This window comes from Siniperca chuatsi, linkage group LG1, assembly GCF_020085105.1.
Source record: "Siniperca chuatsi isolate FFG_IHB_CAS linkage group LG1, ASM2008510v1, whole genome shotgun sequence".
Classification (NCBI taxonomy): domain Eukaryota; kingdom Metazoa; phylum Chordata; class Actinopteri; order Centrarchiformes; family Sinipercidae; genus Siniperca; species Siniperca chuatsi.
In genome coordinates, this window is record NC_058042.1 from 2,442,305 (window position 1) to 2,462,426 (window position 20,122).

At 40.1% G+C, this 20,122-nt stretch overlaps 2 protein-coding genes across 7 annotated transcripts in view; both read left to right on the forward strand.

The window, feature by feature from the left end:
- The first annotated feature begins 1,900 nt into the window (after window positions 1–1,900).
- LOC122875234 (guanylyl cyclase-activating protein 2-like) lies at window positions 1,901–5,076 on the forward strand. The gene is made up of 4 exons (XM_044194141.1): window positions 1,901–2,554; window positions 2,786–2,935; window positions 3,718–3,817; window positions 4,016–5,076. Exons 1-4 carry the CDS (start codon window positions 2,354–2,356, stop codon window positions 4,132–4,134), a joined length of 570 nt encoding a protein of 189 aa, XP_044050076.1. The 5' UTR covers window positions 1,901–2,353; the 3' UTR covers window positions 4,135–5,076.
- Window positions 5,077–8,447: 3,371 nt separating this feature from the next.
- Window positions 8,448–20,122, forward strand: part of si:ch211-220f16.2 (golgin subfamily B member 1) — a 35,341-nt gene continuing 23,666 nt past the window's right edge. For 2 of the 6 annotated variants that reach the window (XM_044208693.1, XM_044208774.1), the window contains exons 1-14: window positions 8,449–8,594; window positions 10,439–10,498; window positions 11,729–11,890; window positions 13,942–14,079; window positions 14,438–14,554; window positions 15,468–15,623; window positions 15,837–16,016; window positions 16,199–16,321; window positions 16,651–16,764; window positions 16,988–17,291; window positions 17,843–17,958; window positions 18,230–18,347; window positions 18,536–18,627; window positions 18,719–18,870. In XM_044208693.1, coding sequence (XP_044064628.1) covers window positions 10,454–10,498; window positions 11,729–11,890; window positions 13,942–14,079; window positions 14,438–14,554; window positions 15,468–15,623; window positions 15,837–16,016; window positions 16,199–16,321; window positions 16,651–16,764; window positions 16,988–17,291; window positions 17,843–17,958; window positions 18,230–18,347; window positions 18,536–18,627; window positions 18,719–18,870 — 1,817 coding nt within the window. In that variant the 5' untranslated portion in view covers window positions 8,449–8,594; window positions 10,439–10,453. Of the gene's footprint in view, window positions 8,595–9,600; window positions 9,699–10,438; window positions 10,499–11,728; window positions 11,891–13,941; window positions 14,080–14,437; window positions 14,555–15,467; window positions 15,624–15,836; window positions 16,017–16,198; window positions 16,322–16,650; window positions 16,765–16,987; window positions 17,292–17,842; window positions 17,959–18,229; window positions 18,348–18,535; window positions 18,628–18,718; window positions 18,871–20,122 lie in introns of those variants that run through there. The other 4 variants (XM_044208521.1, XM_044208863.1, XM_044208959.1 and 1 more) reach the window with 3 other exon arrangements.

A 20,122-nucleotide genomic window follows, 5' to 3' on the forward strand; every position in this document is an offset into this window, starting at 1 on the left:
AGAACATTAGCAAACTTCTGGGTGGGCACTGTATGTAAAAGCAACATCAGAATCAGAAATACTTGATTGATCCCCGAGGGGAAACTCTTTTGCTACAGCAGCTCACCGTCACGTCAGTGCACACAGGAAGAGAAGTACTAGGCAAAAAAATATAATACACTATAATACAGGTCAGAAAATAAATTAAGTACCAAGTGGGTATAAGTATAAAATAAAACAAGTGTGAAGTACAAAGTGGGTTTACCGGTTGATGATAATAATATGGTATAGCATTAGTTATTTATTCCACACTTACAGCAACAGGCCTTCTACCAAAACTTGTGTCAGCATTGAAGTTCACTTTAATTTGAACTTCATGACTATCACTTGTGTAGAAAATACAAAGAAAACACTGTGTTCTTTGTAACAGTGTTTTTTCATGTGAAAACCACTTGCATCAGTATTAAAGTTATAGTCATAGTAGATACCTTAGGTTTAGGGGTGTTAAGCTAACATATGTTTGCAATATTAATTTGCATCGACCAACTCAATTTTACATAACCAATTAACCTTCTAGCGATTTAAATTTGCGAGTTTCATACACCAGTTTCAACATATAAAAATCTACATCCAGATATCCATTTTACAATAACGACAAATGTCTCAATAAAACAAATTCATGGAAATTAGAATGTATTATAGAAATGTTCTTGCACTAAAAGAAATACCATATATATATATATATATATATATATATATATATATATATATATATATATATATATATATATATATATATATATAATATACTGAGAAAAATAGGCATTGCTGAGATAATTTCACACTGTGCTTTCAGAATAATGATTTTTATTTGAGGATTGTACTAAAGCAAATGAGAAAACTGTGAAAGTCTGACTTGTACCTGGATTGTGCTTCTTCAAGACAACCATCATCTCAGAAGTGCAATCAAGCATCCAAAGTATTCATCTGCCTTTAATGTTGCAAATAACTATTATAACTTTTTATTATTGAGGTGGCTCCCAGAGTCTCCAAAAGTAGACCGGGAGCCAGAGCCTTCAGTTATCAAGCTCCTCTCCTGTGGAACCAGGTCCCAGTTTGGGTTCGGCAGGCAGACACCATCTCCACATTTAAGAGTAGGCTTAAGACTTTCCTCTTTGATAAAGCTTATAGTTAGGGCTGGCTCAGGTGAGTCCTGAACCATCCCTTAGTTATGCTGCTATAGGCCTAGACTGCCCGGAGACTTCCCATGATGCACCTCTTTCCTCTCTCCTCCTCTCCCTCTCCATCTGTATGCATGTTTATCCCGTTACTGCATGTTACTAACTCGACATCTTCTCTCTCCCGTAGTTCTGTGCTTTCTCGTTTCTCTCCTCTCTCCTTCTGTCGCTTTCAGCAGGTATTTCGGCCTCCGGAGCTGCAGAGTCTGGATCTGTGGTTGTGGGCTGCCTGCTGCCCCCGTGTTCCTGCAGAGTCTGGATCTGTGGTTGTGGGCCACCTGCTGCCCCCCTGTTCCTGCAGAGTCTGGATCTGTGGTTGTGGGCCGCCTGCTGCCCCCGTGTTTCTGCAGAGTCTGGATCTGTGGTTGTGGGCTGCCTGCTGCCTGCTGCCCCCGTGTTTCTGCAGAGTCTGGATCTGTGGTTGTGGGCCGCCTGCTGCCCCCGTGTTCCTGCAGAGTCTGGATCTGTGGTTGTGGGCCGCCTGCTGCCCACCTGTTCCTGCTCAATAACTGCTACTACAGTTGTTGTTATTGGCTCTGTTACTAATACTGACATTATTTTTCCTATAGCTGTCATTCCTGTTATTATTAATTTGTTAATATTAACACTACAATTACTATTCTACTATTTAAAAAAAAATAATAAATTCTACATGGTCTTTGCATTGTGCCCCCCCCCCCCTCTAAAAAACCTAACACGGCAGTGGCGGATGGCCGCCCACCATTGAGTCTGGTTCTGGCTCAGGCTTTGACGTCATATGTCTTTTAATCTCTCTGAGAGCTCAGAGGGATTTTGCTTACAGGGGGGCAATCCACTCTTTGCTCTCTTTGCTGTCAAACAGCCAAAGGAACTGAGAATCAATATTTTCTTCATAGCAATGTGGAAGTGGCTTTGTCAGATTTTAGGAAATACAAATATTGAAGAAAAAAGGGAATTCTTAGAGGGATTTGGAGAAGATCACTGAGAAGTCAATTGGATTTGTTGAGCAGGTTACCTTGAAACAGCCAACACAGGGTAGTCTGCTGGGGGCACAAGCCATGGATTCATTCAGTGCACTGCGATGAATGTGCTTGCCAACGTCTATGTAGGTTTTTCATTATTTTAGCAACTTAATTTTTTCCTTTGTATTTAAAATCATGGGTCAAGCACAGAGCGGCACAGATACGGAAGTGACTCTTCAAAACATCCAGGAACTCTACCGTAAGTTTGCGAGTGAATGTCCAAGTGGAAATCTGCACTTACATGAATTCAAGAAAATCTTTGGAATCAACAGCAAATCCACAGAAGCAGAAACTGCATATATGGAAAATGTGTTTCAGTCCTTTGATACTAATAAGGTAATGTAACAGTGTCTTGTGCGTATGATATTGAATAGATATGAATCTAGAAATAAGTAAAAAAAAAAAAGCATAGAAAAGATCCAAAAACAACATTTCTAAATTAACATTTTAGGGAATGTATATTGTTTGTTAATGACCAGCTTCAGTATTTGTCAGTATTTGCCTCAATATTGCATCATATCATTGTTGGAAGGCAGCGTGATTGACTGATCCATCCATCTATCTTAGGACGGTCATATAGACTTCATGGAATATGTGGCAGCATTGCATCTTGTTCTTCGTGGAAAACTCGAGGACAAACTGAAATGGTCTTTTAAAGTTTATGACAGAGATGGAAATGGCTGTCTGGACAGAGAGGAAGTGAAAAACATCGTCAGTGTAAGTATTCAATTATTTGTTTGGGATTCAAAATCGTATTTGCATCAGTTATTTTAGAATATTTTGCAAGATTGGATTGGACACAAATTTTTAGCATTAGTTCTGCTGCAACAGGACACCTTTTTCAGACAATATAGACCACATTCATGTTTTCATTTCCACTTCTGATGAATGATGTATTGTTAAAATTCAAAAACCACAACATCTAGCCACAAATACCCCCTGAACTACATGCACAATGCACATTGTTTTCCATCATTAAGCTGTAGGTATTTGAATAGCTTTTAGTACAATGTTGCTCTATACAAACTGCGTTTGTCACATCTCTCATTTTGCTGAGTTAGCATAATATCATAAGGGTTTTAGGATTAGTTTGTATAAACATCCACTGTGTTTCAATTTAACAATAAACTGTTCTCATTGGAATCATTTTAAAAAAATAACAGTGAGAATCAACTGTTGGATTATTTTGCTTCAATATCCAGAAATGCTCTGATGTGACTTGTTACTCTACGCCAAAGGGTGAACATCAGAATAAAAAAAATTTAAATTAGTACTCAAAGAGAAGTATAATCACTGCAGATTTATGGGACCATCGCAGCGGAAATTAATATATTTTAAATATTTCTAAATCCTGATTGGTGCATGGAAGAAAGTGGCATCACATGTTTCCAACTCAGTATCGCTCAAACAACTTTAAAAGAAAAACACAAATACAGAAATGTGAAACAGCCCAAACGGTTCTAAGCTTGTTTTCTTTTGTCTTTTTTCCATCTGCTCAGATCATCTACAAGATAAAGAGACATAATAATCTGGGCGACACAGAGAATATTGAAGATATTTGTGACAGAATATTTGAACTGGTGGACAAGAATAACGACAGTAAGTTCCAAGCTGATAATGCAATGTGCCCTCATTAATATGTGTCAACACAAACCCTCTTTTCTTGTGCTGTTATATTTAATAACAGCACTTTAATAATGTTATAATTGTACTTTGATGAACATAAACTGCACGGATTCATTTTTTAAATTACGATTCTGATTGTGTGTCCTTCTGTTCCTCTTGTGAATTGTCCAGGTCAGATTTCTTTGGAGGAATTTATTGAGGGGGCTGAAAAAGACCCATGGGTGATGGACCAGCTCAAACTGGACATTGGGCCCTGTGATTGGTTCATTGGACAGCAGAAGAAACCCTGATTTCGTAATAAACAGCGTTTGTTTTTTATGACAAATGATTGCCTTCAGTGTTCAGTCCTGACGCATCAGAGAAGTGTTCACACTGGGTTTGGGGTTTTTGTGATTATCCAAGGAAACAATCTGCATGGGGTTTTCTGATCTGGGAGATTCTAAGATTCAGGATGATCTCAGTGGTTATTTCTTCAGCTGTGGGACATGCCAACATGCTTGGAGATGCAGCCTGAATCTCATCATTAAATCTTCAATCTCAACCAACTTCTCTTTTTTTTTTTTGGAAGATCAGCATGTCATGTTCATCTTCTACCAAGTGTGAGGACAGATGTCATGGCTGAGAGTCTGAGTTTTTCCTCTAAAATGTTTTTTTTTACATCTGGAAACAGCTTCATGGAGATCGCAACTTAACCCTTTGGTATTTCTGTGATCATCAGTTTTACAAGTAATACATATTCAACATGGATGCATGTTTATACCTATCAGCTGAAGCTTTGACTGACAAGATTCACTCTGTAGCAACATGTAACTGATGCTTGTTTTCTAAGTGGCAGTGATGCTGCTAGGTACTCCTCCTGCGTCTCTGACGCTTTAAAATCCGAAAGGACGCAGTAAACTTTTTTCCCTGACAGTGCTACATTGTGAACAAATACATGTTGAAATCATATAAAGAGACTAAAGAAAAAATTAGGTAATTTATTATCAGACTGCAGCCTCTCACCTGCTCTCTGTCAGGGCTGAGCACACACACAAAAACACACACACGGAGCGCAGTCAGGTCAGACAGGCCGCGGTGGAGATTACTGAGTTGACGATAACTACGCTCGTTAATGTAAATAAGTGCAATAAAACCTTAGCGGGTAAAAAGCCAATACTTTATCAATACACCTGCAAGCATAAACATGTAGAAAGCGATGTTTTAATCTGCTCTGTCTGCAGTCTGATCCATGTTTACACAAGCACAGCGAGCTAGCTCGGCTAATGGCGAATTGTTACAAACAAGCTCAAACAAGCTGTCTGTATGTCTAACTGTTTATCTTAATTCTTGTAAACTTCCTGCTGGCTGAGACAAACCAGCCCCTCCTCCCTCTGCCAGGTAACTTACCTGCAGGCAGTGAATCACAGCAGCAGCAGAGGGAGGAGGACAGAGGACAGGAGGAGGGACTGATACTGACTGACGTCTGAGTGCTTCATTCTTTCAGTATTTTGATGTCAGGAATATGATTTATTTTATTGACATTTTAGATTTGTTTTCAGTGAGATATTATTGAGTTTATATAGTGAATTTGCTGTCGTAAACATTACTGTTGGAGCTCTAGAAACATTTTGTTATATTTAAAATATGAAATTCTAATCCTGTTCTGAATTTATTCTCTTTTAAAAGAATAGATTTTTTAAAAATCAATTATTTAGTAATGAAAAATAACTGATAAGAGTATAGATTAGAGAAGTAGACTCAATATAATCATAATGATACCCATCCCTCAACACGACATTAACACTACAATTGGTCAAAAAACACAAAGTTTATTGAGGACCCACTCAAATGAGCACCTGTGGGTCCCGGGGACTCACTACATTGAAAACCTATCAACATCACTGAAGTAGTACTGGTTTTTAATTTGTTTTCCAAAAATATTGGAACAGTTTGTATTGCGTTGTTACCGATTCAGCAGTTGCCACAAGAAGGCAATGATAAACGGCTATTTGATTAAATTATTATTAAAGTTCTGCCATCTTATTAAAGATACACTTGCACATTTTGGGATATATGCTTATTCACTTTCTTGCTGACAGTTATATAAGAAGATAAATACCACTCTCATGTCTGTACCCTAAATATACAGCCAGGAGACAGCTTAGCTTAGCATAAAGACTGGAAGCAGGGGGAAACAGCTAGCCTCATTCTGCCCAAAGTTAAAAAATACACCTACCAACATCTCTAAAGTTCACTTGTATCTTGTTTAATCTGGACAAAAGCTGAAGTGCAAAAACCATATTGTGGTTTCACGGGGACTTATGTGCTGGACCAGTTCTTGGCCAGGAACAGTAGCTCTCTGAAGTCTTCGCTGGTTGCCAGGCAACCCCACACCGATGGATTTCAGACAGACCCAGGCTATCTGTTTCCCCCTGTTCCAGTCTTTATGCTAAGCTAAGCTAACCATCTCCTGGCTGTATATGAATCAATCTTCTCATGACTCTCTGCAAGAAAGCGAACAAGCATTTTTACCAAGATGCCGAACTAATTCTTTAAAGCTTAACAGGCCAGATCACATACTGTCACAGACATACTGGCAGGATAACGTTCTCTACAGAAAGATGTTTAAAGATTTTAGGTTATTTCACCATTTAAATACAGATGCATATGATATGATATTTGAGCATGTTGTCTTGACGTCAATGCAGAGATCAGTGCGTGCACAGTAAGTCACAGCTTTATCGTTGTTTGTAATTCTCTTAACCTTCTCTTATTACTGTGTGCCTGGTTTAAAACCCAGAATACATGTACATATGTTTTTTTTATCTGTATTATTTTCTTTATCACTCACATTCAGATGACCTCTCAAAGCAATAACTGCAGTAATGAGGAACACAAATGCAGGAGAGGATGATAACAGGAGTGTGTGAGTTAGACCAGTGTGAATATGAAAAGTAAGGGGAATCAATCGGCCATGGAAATTTGTTGTTGTTGTCGTCAATAACCTTTTATGTGTGTTATCGATAAACAAAATAAACAAAAGACCATACCAATGTGTGTGCATGTTTCAGCATATATTCTGCTTTGTAGGACCTATTTTGTTGCCAACAAGCTAGTATGTTTCCTACATTAGCTTGACTCTTGCATTTATCAGACAAACATGCTCCGTCAACGCAGCTCTTTAGTCACCTTATGGGGACCTCATGGGAGCTTTTACTGTATGGATTTAGCCTGACTTACTATTGTTAACCTTTAAGGCTCTTTACCATGATATCCTTTGGCTTCACAGAGACACCAGTGAAAACCACACAGACATTTGAATTACTGCTACTCATATTTCAAAGTAACATTTAATTGAACGTGTTGTCCTGTCTTCCAGGAGATCACAGGCTTCCACTTGTTTTTCTGTGTTGAGAAAATCAACTTGCAAAGACCTAGATGGTAAAAGAACTGTACTTTTATAGCGCCTTTCTAGTCTTCCGACCACTCAAAGCGCTTCACACACTAATAATACATCATGTCTGTTTTTATTGTTGTCTAACTCGTATGGTTTTGCAGTTGTACGTACAGACATATTTGAAAAGTCTGCAGTGTGTGCGGGTGGGGGTTGGTGTTTGTGAAGCCATTGGAAATCATAAGAACCTTAAAGGCTAAGATTAGTAAGACTGGCTAAATCCATTTAGTAAAAGGTCCCATAGGGTCTCTAAAAAGTGAGGGGAGAGTTGAGGTGACAGTGTCTATATGTACGTGTGACGCACCACCAGCCACTGCAAGCTTCATTCAGAGTCAGCAAGCATAATACTTTAAATTATTTTGAAATATATTAATTGGCAAATATTGCTAAGTTTACTTCTGACTACAATTCAACAAGTAAAATGCAGTATGACACAAATCAAATACTAATGCTCGCATTTAAATGCGCAGCAATTAAAAACTACCATTTTTTTGCTATTTTACAGTTGTTTGCAATGTGTTTACAAATTGCCACCAGGGTGTTGACATTTTACAGTACATTTCTGTGTTTGGATTATTTAAAAGTCAACACTTAAAGCTCTCTACGTATGCACTTTAGTACAGTAGGATGGCAATCGTTTTTCAGGATCAGAATCAGCTTTACTGCCAAGTAGGTTTACACATACAAGGAATTTGCTTTAGTATTTTGGTGCAAAATAATAAACACAGTAAAAATATAAATAAAGATAAAGCAAGTACTGCAGCTCAAGAATCATAAATATAAAATATAAAAATGACAACGAGATATTATAGAATATTTAAAAAATATATATTATAAGGAAGTAATAAAGAATATGTTTTTGAAGAGTCTATCTTTAAATCAAAATCAGCCAATTCTTTACACTGACTTTGAGTCTTGATAACACAAAGTGATCCGTACAGGGCTTTTGCGAAAACGGAAATGATGGGTACGTGACATCTTGGTGTTTGTTTCCTCTTTGATGGAGCGACACAGGCCTCTTCTGGAGAGAAAACATATAGTGAGCTAATAGAGGACTTCGCCTCTGCATAGCTCTAACAGGTCTAGCCATATGCATGACCTTTATTTTTATTTTTGTAGCCGATGATAATTATACAAATGCAAAGATGGGTTTCCTCCGGGACCTGTCAACATGACGGATCTGCGCATGCGCAGGTTCCTCCCAGTTGTCTGTTGACAAATGTGATCAATGCATATCTCTTATCCCATTTGCAATTCCATCGCCAAGTGGAATAAAATGTAATTTCACAGGATTTTGTCAACGTTGCGAGGTTTCAGGTGGGTTCTTCATGAAGTTGTGAATCCGGTAATCACTTAAAAGTAAACATTTAACGGGTGCGAGTTGCTTGACCGTGCTAATTCATCAAGTGGAAGATGCAGTTCAGTGCTAGCTAAGTTAGCTTATAGCTACATAGCTGATAACGATAAAGTTAGCTAGCTGGATTAACGTTAGCTTAGCTATAACTCGCATTTGTTTAAATATCTGGCCGACTTACCGACGCACATCCCAGTCTCCTGGTAGAAATGCGAAGCCTTTGGGGTTGAAATGAGGTTGAAATGTGGTCCGGGCCAGTCTGTTAGGATAATATTCGTAGATGCGAGCTAGTCACTTCACGTTAGCTAATGTCAAAACGTCGGCTTCCCACGGACAACTTTTAGTGACGCTAGCCTGTTAGCATAAATTGTGTTTTGAAATGGGAATTTTCTCCAGCTCTGTCAGCGGTACTTAGTGCGGTTTTCTGCGCTTTAGGTTTTCGTGAAAGCTACGATTATCTTCAGCAAAATGATCGACTTCAAGAGAAACAGAATCGCCTGTGTACTTCTAAAGCGTTTGTTTGTTTAGTTTTTTTAGCAGTGTCTTTCACTGTGATCTGTCTTTCACCTTAATATGTCCATCTCGATGTATTCTTCAGAGTAGAGAATTTGATAATAAACCATAACACAATCCCACAATCAGGGACCGCTTCTGCACCGGATCGTCCGCAGTTCACCTGCTCCCTCTGCCTATTGCTCATTACAAATAACTAAATAAATTTTGTGTGTTTGTGCAAATACATTACATCGAGCTTGTTGGATCCAGGAAAGATACCAGATAGCCACATTTTCGTTCAGGGCACTGTTGCCTGTTGTGGTATGCGTGAGAACCGGTCTGACCTGATTTTTCCCTGCGTCACGTGGGTCGGGCTGTTCAGCGAGATGAATGAATTTGGCTGATCGTGCACCCTGACAGGTACTCCACGATACACCGGGCCAGTTTAATCTACATTAGCTACAACAAATACCGAGAGCCACACCTGGCGGTCTGCTTTTAAACAAGGTGGTGTCTTGCTGCTGAAATGGAGCCTGCAACCAGCTGTAACGTGACAAAGCCTTTATGATCAGGTTTGATACTCTGTTTGGCCTACATCCCAAAAATCACTTGACTGACTTGGCCTACGTCTGGCCTGCTGCTCAGGTTGCCTGATGAACTGACCCGAAAGCCTGCACTCCTTAATCTATTATCTGCTGTTCTAGGATGCTTGTAAATATTTTAAGGACGGGACGCAGAGAGAGCCTGTAACTCTATGAGGGCCGACCTGCTCACTGAGGTCACTGAAATACAGTATGAGTCTTGGTCTTTGGAGCTTCAGCCACCCCCTGTATTGTTTTATGTGAACTATAAAATTACCCTCCTTCACGAGTTAGGTGGTTTATGTCTAGTTTGCCTTGTGTCTTCAGTGTTTGCTACTGATGCTGTAAATCCTTTGACGTGTAAGGTCCTCCAAGGTGACGTCACAGTGAAAAAGCATTTTGAGACTGTCTTGCTGTGTACATTTTATTCATTTCAACTTGAAACAGGACGTTTGATGAGTTGAAACTCATGGGAGAGACCAAATCAATGGAATAGGCAGAGTTAAGGCATTTCTCTTCCATAGGAGGGCCAGAGTTGTTTAAAAGGTCTGTGGCGGTTTTATTTCTGACTAGCCATGCATCACCACGGAGGGGCATAAAATAAAGACAGAAATCTGATCTGATGAATAATGAATGCTGATTAACTGATACTGACTAAACGGTAAAATACTAGAGAACCCAAAACTGACTAACTAATTTATTTACTCTGTGTGTGTGTGTGTGTGTTTTAGGTGTAAACTGAAACCATGCTGAAATGGTTATCCGGTGAAGAGGGAGAGCCTGGCTCTGTAGTAAGTACACATGTGCTTATTTTTCACTACTTGAATGGTCACATTGTACTCTGTGTCAGGTGACTGGCATTGAGGCACTGTTGTGAGCAGTAACTTATCCTGCAATCACACATCTAAATGCAGAGTGATCGCATATTTTGCGTATGAGTAACGCGTCTCACAGCTCGTTTCCATTGAACCGTTACTGGATGAGAAAATGTCCTGCGCTGAAACCGAGGTCACTGCCGAGAAACACTAGTGTACGACTGAACTTGAAACAAAATGTTGCTATATTCATACATTTGTAGGAATGTTTCCACGCTTTGTCCGTCCTCACTTCCTCACAACAAGAGTTGATCAACTCAAATGTAATAAATGCCACAGAGTGATCATTGATTTGGTCAGAATTGACAACATTTCTCAGACAGCAGCCATTTTCATGAATCATTTCATGTTATCTTGTGCAGCCAAAGGAAACCCAGCGAAAGCTTTGCAGTCTGTTTCATTTCCAGATAGACTGGAATTAGGTAGACTGCTGAGCACAGGGCTTTGAGTCAGACAGTCAGAGCTCACACTTCCTGTGAGGGGGGACCACTGCTCCAACTTAAACCCCCCTACACCCCCATCCTATTTACTCTACAGCCTATATGTTTGTTTCTATTTTAGGTTTTGTAGGAATGCATTGATTGATAAAATTGCTCAAATTATTCAAAAACATTAAATTTTGCACTTTATACATATAGACATATAGAAGAGTGGACCCAATAAGTTTGACACAGTGAGGTATACAGTTTTTAAATAGAAAAATAAATAAGATAACCTGTATCTGATAAGTACTTGGCATTGGAAACGAGTATTTATGTGTCAGAATTGGTTTTTGAAAAAGTGGGATCTTTGCATCCCTGTTGACCCATGTCAGGCTCTCTTTCAGCAATCACAAGGGCCACAGTGTTTGTTTATATATGTCCTGTAGTCTTCTGGTGCTCCGTCCTAGTGCCCCTCAATCTCACACACACACTTAAATACACACACTTTAAAGCTGGCCATATACTCCAGATCAACTCAAGATGAAACTGCAAATGGCACAATCTCAAATGGCTCTTTAAAATGTTGCTGCAGACAAATACCATTCCAACACCAGGTGTGTTCATTTGTTGTCCAGCCAGGATGTGCATTTGGTGCAGCATTCAAAACCCAACGCGGTGCTTCTTTTTGGGTCACTAGCCCACCATCTCCCCTGTCTCTCCCCAGGGCCCAGGCTCTCCCCATGGTGCTGCTGCTGCTGCTGGTGGAGAGGTTGCTGTAGAAGAAATGGCAGAGCGGCTCAGCCAGACTGAGCAGCTCGTCGCTCAGCTGAAGGAGATGATACGGGAGAAGGATGCAGCACTTCGCTCCAAAGATGACCAACTTAAGGTGAGAACAATTTCTGCCCTGCCTTCACAAGGCTTGCTTCTAGTAAACAGGTGTGCTGATGTATGCGTAAATACCAACTGAAAGGAAACACCCCCATTATGTGCACTGTTGAAGAGGTCAATGTCATGTCTGTTGGCTTCATGAAATCATCATTATGGCCACACTTAAAATTAATCTCTGTCGTACAGTGTACAGTTATAGCTGGATAGCCCAAATAGGGGCCATATTTAGTTTGAGACCACTTCTATGTTTATCTAAACATGACACAAAGTGCGCCTGCTTTTGTTTTCAGTATGTGTCTGTGTCTCTCACTTGCCAGTTTCATATTATCTAAATGAGTGCACTCTTTATAACCATAATTGTCAAAATATTAGTGTTAAAACATGAACTGCAACTACACTGAAGCCAAGCTTAGTGGTTCTTGTGGGTTTTAATGAAGTTAGTTTTCCTCAGTTTTGGTTGGGAGCCTCTGTTTATTTAAGTCATTGTGTATTTATAATACCGGTATGATAATTCCATGTGTTATGACATGACATGAGATATTTTGATGCAATTTTCCTAGAGCTAAATACAATAATGCATGCTCTGCCTATCTTACAGGGATTTGTATCTGACTGAGCCAGGCACAGTTGGTCACATGAATTATTCTAAAATAGTTTGTAATGCTGCAGGGGCTGCTCCTGTTAGTCACTGACTGAGATCACTCAGTAAAAAAAGAAAACAGATCTAGTTAACTATTAAACTCCCAAGTCAAAGTCTACTACACAATAATAAAGACAGGAATGTGAGATTAGAGTTCAGCCATGACACGGTAAATGTTTGTCTTAGAATCCATCGTACAGGAGAGTGCGAACAGGAGCATCCACTGCACTACAGGCCATCATTAGATTGGATTATATTAGACAGTGGTCGACCGGTTTTTCAACGACCAGTGCCGATATTTAGAGAGCAGGGCGGCCGACATATAATGCTGATATCAAAACAAAGAAAAGTCATGTATAATTCCATTATTCCATGCACATTACAATATAATATACTGTACATGGATATCTTAGCCAGTAACATGTTGTTTTAGATGGAAATTTGATATATTAATGACATAGAAAAACACGTTGGGTTATGCTGTAGATTTCAGAATGTGACTGGTATTTAAGGGAGGGCGGGGTACAGTATGTCAGAAGCAACGTCATTCGACTGCATTATTCTATACATTATAACATAATATATATTTAACGCTAGCCAGTAACGGGTTTATATTAGATCTGTGGTCATTTAGGATGGGAGAAACATGTTAACATTTAGAAAAGACGATGAAGAAAATGTAGGCAAACGTTTACAGCAGGAGGCATGCGCGTTATAGTACAGGACTCGAAACAAACTTTTTCACCACCTTCCCAAAACTCACAAAGGGGAACGCTAACGTCATTCCACTGCAGCCACACTGACAAGGCTGTCTGCAGATGTGTCTGCTGACTTTTTTTGTTTATTGACCTCGCAATGCCGATTATCTCAAAATGTCAGATAATCGGGTTATCACTAATATTAGATTCAACTTTGTTGTCATTGCACAGTGAGTACAGGCACTGAGACAAAAAATGTAGCTAACATCTAACCAGAAGTGCAAAAAGCAGTAAAGTGCAGAGTAATGTACATATGTGTAGTAGTAATATATAGAATAAACAGTAAGGGGTAGATATGAATACGCTAAGATATGAACATGTGCAGCAGTTACAGCAGGCAGTGCAGGTAGAAATATAAGTATAAAATATATAGTGCAGGTGTAAGTACAAGTAATGCTAATAGTGAGACATTATATACAGAATAAACAGCTGGAGGTATGATATGAATGTGGTGAATACACTATAGGTCAGATATATACACTAATAGTACACTATGAGTCACATCTTTCACTACCAAAGTTGACTTTATGGCAGCATCTCCTCAAATGTTCTAATAAAGACTGCTTCTGCACGCAGCGTGCAGCTGATGCCGTAACTAAGCACCTAGCTGATGTTTATATCAAACTGACAAACATATTGTCTGTGAGTCAGGTGGAGAAGGAGACATGTGAGGCCAAACTGTCAAAGCTGCGTCTCCAGAACAAGGCCAAGGTGACCGCCCTCACTACACAACTGGAGGAGCTGAAGAAACAACATGGAGGTCAGGGCACGCCAACACGCAGCAAAAAGGTATATGCACACACACACACACACACTCACACTTGTATAACAATACATGTGAATAACTACAATTAATACATAAATTCCCTAAACCTCGCCACAATGGGTCTGATACCTTACTTCATTTTAATCCTAATTCTAATTCAGATTTAAGCAGTAAGCGATTTTTACCACTTGGGGGCACAAAGGCTCCAATGCAAAGTCACTGTAAAACACATGTAAACACATTGGTTTATGACGTTATTATGGCTAATATGTTGACACAGTGCAATATGAGCATCCCATTTGAGTCGTGTTTATGGTCTTCTGCCAAATGTAGTCCAACGTGTGCGTGATTTTATAGCATTGTCCTTCTGTTTCCCTGTAGGGGTCATCAGAAGGAGGAGGAGAGCAAGCGAGTCGGGGCAAGATTGTCTTGCTAAAGAAGAAGGTTGAGGAACTAGAACAGCAGCTTGCACAAAGAGTGGAGGAACTGGAAAACAAGGTAAGGTATCTTCTTGTCTCCCATTTACAGCTAAATGAGATAGATTCATTCTCCTCATAAGCTCATGTATAAATAATGTTATTTCGCCCGAGTGGTATCACAAAGAAGGGCTGCACGGTTGTGGGTAGAAAATTAATTACAAGTACTTATTATGGCTTCAAACAAGTTAAGCCCAAAGGAGACATTAGAACGGACTTTCCAACTTCCTGTCTTCTCAGCTGAAGTCAGCTTACTTGGTTGGTGGGGTTGATCGTAGGTCTGTGACTTGTTATGGTTGACATATCAGAGGACCAGGCTAACAGTAGTGTGTGTGTTTAGGGCCAAAAATACATTTCTCACCTGCTGCTCCATTATGAAGCTTCCAGACCTCTCAGGTGGTCTGGGACAGGTCTGCTTACTGTCCCCAGAGTCCAAACTCAACCTGGAGTAGCAGCATTCAGTTTTTATGCTCCACAAATCTGGAACAAACGCTCAGAAAACTGCAGGTCTGCTGCAACTCTCAGTTCTTTTAAATCAGGGCTGAAGACCTTTCTGTTTGCCGCTGCATTTCATTCAGTTGTTTGATCTGTCTCATTCTATCTGAGCTTATTTTTATCTTCTATTTTAATTTGTTTTACTTAAAAAAAATCCTATTGTGTGCTTCTTTTTATATTGTCTTTTTATACTGCCTTGTGTTTCTTTTATACCTTGTTTTAATGTCTTTTATAAAGCACTTTGAATTGCCTTGTTGTTGAAATGTGCTATTCAAATAAACTTGCCTTGCCTTTTTCTATTGTGGCATGATTTGTAAGGTTTAACTGACTGAGGTGGACAGCTCTCATTTTCCCAGGTATACATTTACAGAGTGAGAAGCAAACAGGCAGTGAAATCTGTTTTCATTTCTCTAACGAAAATCATCACTAATTTCTTCTAGAGGAGGGAGGTCGAGTCACAGCGGCAGCGAGGCGAGGAAATGGACGCCATGCTGACAGAGAGGGATAGGAAGCTGGCAGAAAAAGAGGCCTATATTGTCCACCTGCAAACAGCGTTGGCAGGAGATCAGCCCATCACACCTGCACCACAACAAAAGGTCATACACCTCAAAAGAATGTGGCGTGAACATCAACTCTTTTTTTTTTTTATACTTTTTATCTGCAAACATTTTCACATTGTGAGGACAAAAGAAATAACAACAGTGTTCCCAGGCATTCATTCAAGTCCAACCCAAAAGGCAATAATGCATGTTTATTGCCTTCCCCCACTCTCTCTCTCTCTCTATATATATATTTTAATACCTTCTCAGGTGACAGAGGACAGTGGAGCAATGCAGGAGCTGCAGCTGCTGGTGCAGAGCCTGACCAGGAAGGTGGGAGAAGCAGAGGAGCGCTACAGTTTGCTGCAGGAGCGGGCGGACAGCCTCAAAGAGCTGCTGGTCACAGAGAAGGAGCAGTACAGTCAGAAGGAGAGCATGTACAAACAGAACGTAGGTTTTCAAAGCACTCAGTTATTATTCTGGTATATTTCTGTTTGGGGGCACAGGAGCATTGTGTCCAAAGCCATGCAAGCAGTGATGCTTCTATTGCAGAATTCGATACTGTTGTCTGTATTTGTTATGAGAAGTGTCGCTGTCTTATGTCTGATGAAGCACCCTGTGTTTGTTTTTAGATCCAGACATTCAAAGACATCATTATTCAGAAAGATAACCAGCTGCTGGAAATCAACCAGATGCACGAACAGGAGCTCTTCAAGTTAGCAGCAAAGTCCGATGCCAGTGCAGACTTAGAGCAGGTAGTGACACTCATCTCTAAATGAATCAGTGAGGAAACACTTAACTTCTGTTATTTAACAGAATCTTCTGTCTTATCTTTGTAATATTGTTATTGTAAGTATGTAACTGCTGCTCAAAGATTGAATTCTGTTCAAAGGAAACTGAAGAGCGCCTTACCGCAGTCAAGTTACTGCTGTAGCCACGTGACTCTATGCAACACCTGGATTTACTGTATGTGTTGGGTTTAGTCTAATTAAATCTGTGTGGCTGCATTGATGTTTAGGCAGTGGGCCGTGGATATTATAGAGTTTACTGTGTTGGTTGTGTAATGTCAAACACATCTTTTCAGCTTCTGAAGGCTCTAAAACAGAAGCTTCATGAGAAGGAGGAGGTGCTGCTGGGTAAAACCCAGGTCATTGATGTTCTTCAGGGAGAGGTGGATGGCAGGGACCAACAGATAAAGGTCAGGAACAACATCTCTTCACTTCAAACATTCTTTTCTCCTTGGTGTATATTTTGTGATGACGTGCTTGGCTTTTAATGATGTTTACAGAGAGTATTCTCCCTTGATATCCATTTTCCTTAACTCCTCTTCATATAATAAGTCAAATGACGCTGTCTTCCCCATCATGTTTTTTGTTACATTATCAAATGTTCTGCCTCTTCACCGTCTTTTCTCCCCGCAGGAACTTACTGAGCGGCTGCGTCGGCTACAAGTAGAACGAGAGAGCCTGGAATCCAAGATGGAGGCAGAGAAGCATGTGATGCGAGCACAACTTCGCGACCTGATGGAGAAGCAGCAGGCGGAGGTGCAGCGAATGACTGAGCAGCATCAGACACAGATGGCCCAAACACAGCAGGATCTCCTGGGGCAGCTGGAGGAGCTGAGGAGGGCCTCGGTAGCAGCACCACCTGCCAGTCAGGAGGCCTCAGGAAGTGGAAACATTCCTGTAGATTCAGCCTCCATCCAAAGGATAGCTGAGCTGGAAGGTTGGTTGTTCTTTATTTTGATTTGTCATTCTCACTGTTCCAGAAGAAGAAATTTCATGGTGTTTGAAGATGGTCAGCAGTTCATTTTGACTCCACGTACATGTATTTCTTTAAGCAAGAAAACAGTAAAGTAGGGAAGTTAAAAATGTTTGACAATATATGAGATGAGCAAAGGCTCATCGTTTTTGATTTTTACAGACTTTCATCAGTAAATACTCAGATTACCCAGATCAGTTTAAACTGATTTTCACCCAGATTTTATGCCCGCATATGTCCAAAAGTTGTTGTGTTTTCAACTCCAAGACACTATTCACCACATTTAGCAGTAAATCAAATACAGTGTTATTTAAATTGTATTTTAAAAATCAAGATTTTCACCCAGATTTTTACCCATTTTGTAAAATATACACAAATGACCTGATTTAATAAAATAATAATATAATAATCAGCCCTATTTATTGCAATGGAAATTGAAAATCTGTTGGATCTCAGAAACCATGTTCATCTTTCATCCATTTCATCTGACTTTCTCTCTCTTCAATTTTTTGCAGCCCAAGCAAAGCAAAAAACGGACGAAGCCAGCAGATCAGAGGCCAAGTTCCTGAAAATGAAAGCCTGGTCGAAATCTCGGATCAGACAGTTGGAGGAGGAGCTGAAGAAAAGCCAAGTGAGATGACAACATTTTTAGATTTAATTTTCAAAATGTTATAGTTATTATGTTCCCTGTTATCCCCAGTCAGAAGAAAAACAGATTTTAATGTGGCATCACAAGGACTTTTTTTTCTATTGATTTATTATTGAATTAACATCTTTAACATTTGATCTTCTACAGCATGCTGATGTCCAGAGTAAAAATATAAAACACATAAAAATGCAGGAAGAACTCTTCTAAGAAAGGCTGAGAGCCATTTAAAAGATGTAAACTTTGTGTGCTTTAGGCTGGAGGTGCCCCCCCAGACCTGACTGCCCTGCGGAGTCATATCACAGCACTGGAGGAAGAGAGAGAGGAAAACCTCTGGAAGGTGGAGCAATATGAGGAGCTCAAAGCAAAGAACGGTACCAAAATCAAACCTTAGTGGCTTGTGCTTTTTCCCCAAGTGTAGCAGAAACACCAGGACACCATATTTTCTTTGTAAATTTTACTCCCCTACTGTATGTCTTAAATTCACTAGGATTACAGTTTAATCTGTCATTTGTAGCTTCGATGCCAAAATGAACATTTTGTGTTTGATGTTTTCTGCTAGAAATGCTGGAGGCTAAGCTGGTGGTTTATGAGGAGCAACAGAGGACACTACAAGCAGACCTGGAGCAGTTCACCAAGAGGGCTGCCTCTCAGGTCAGGGGTCCAGGCTTTTTCTTTTGGTGTACAGTTGGTGAAACCTGCTCATTGTTGGTCTCCTGTAACTCTCTGCTCATTTTGGTCACAGGCAAGTGAGTCAGGCAGTGCTGACGACACTCAGAGCCAGGTGCTGGAGTGGCAGGAGATGGTAGCTGAGGCAGTCAGCGCCAGGGACCGGGCCAAGGAGGAGAAGGCTGCCATGACCCTCCGCATTAGCCACATGGAGGAGGAAAGAGAGGGTAAGGCTGTTGCTAGAGGGTGACACAAACTCATGTAAATGGCTATTTGTCTGAATGAAGGTGGAATCAACAGGCTCTGTGGTTTTTCACCAGTTGGTAACCAGGAGTAACTATCGGGGTCAGAATTCAATGAAAAGCCTGGTTGTTAATATTGTATAGAAAATCACACATGGATGTTGGTATTTTTTATGTGCACATACATGCCTAATGCACACCTAATCTGCTTAGAAAATCTCACACACTGCCAACGCTCATGCTTACTGAGTTTCATTCATATGAAAGTAACTCCTATGTGATCGAAAGCCTTCCTTTTCATAACTGCAAGAACAGTTGCTCTGTGTGTAATGCAGCACATGACACAAACTTAAGCAAAATAGATTTTCTATTTTGTACAAATTACAAGTATCTCAGTGTTTACTTCACTCTAATTGACCTAATTATCAATTATTAAACACCTCTCAGTAGAATGCAATAAAATTCAATAAACCTGATCAACAAGCAACTGAGTGTACATTTCAGTCAGTCCTTTTTATTTTGTCCTCCACCACCACCATCATGTTTTGTAGCTGAGAGAGATTTAGAGTTTGTGTTTTACTGTTTACCACGAGTCCTCTGTTGTCTGACTGAACATTACTTTCTTTTTCTTAATTTTTTCCCCCCTGTCCTCACCGTTGTTAATGGGGAGCATTTGGTTTACCCTGTGCTGCCTCCCATCTCATGGACCTCCGCCCCCCACTCTCCCCCTCCAGCCCCTGCTCCAGGGATGGGAGCAGCCACACAGAACAGTTTCCCATCAGTTTTGTGCATGCAGGCTCCTCCAAACCTCCAGTGCAGTTCTAGCTCACTGTACTGCCCGCAGTTCCCCCGAATGTCACCTTTGCTGGGGTGAGCTACAGGCAGTACAGTGGCAGGCTGCACTTTAGAGTCTGCCATTTCGTTTCTCCTTTCTCCTCCTCTCCTGTGTTGTTCCTTCACCCTTTTTCTGTTCTTTTGTCCTACTGTTTATTCTTTCCATCCTTTGATTTCTAAAATATTTTAAAATAATCCACCAATGATAATATCAAATATAATCAAACAACATTGTCGCTTTTCTTTCGTGGTGGGATGGCTAGCTTTTCACTAACTCTGGGAAGAGGACTAATGTGTGTAACCCTTCAACGTTGTGGCATCAGATGCTACACACATGCAATAACATTGATATAGAATGTCTTTGTTTGTAGGCTAAAGTGCAAAAGGTAGAGAAGAAGTAATCT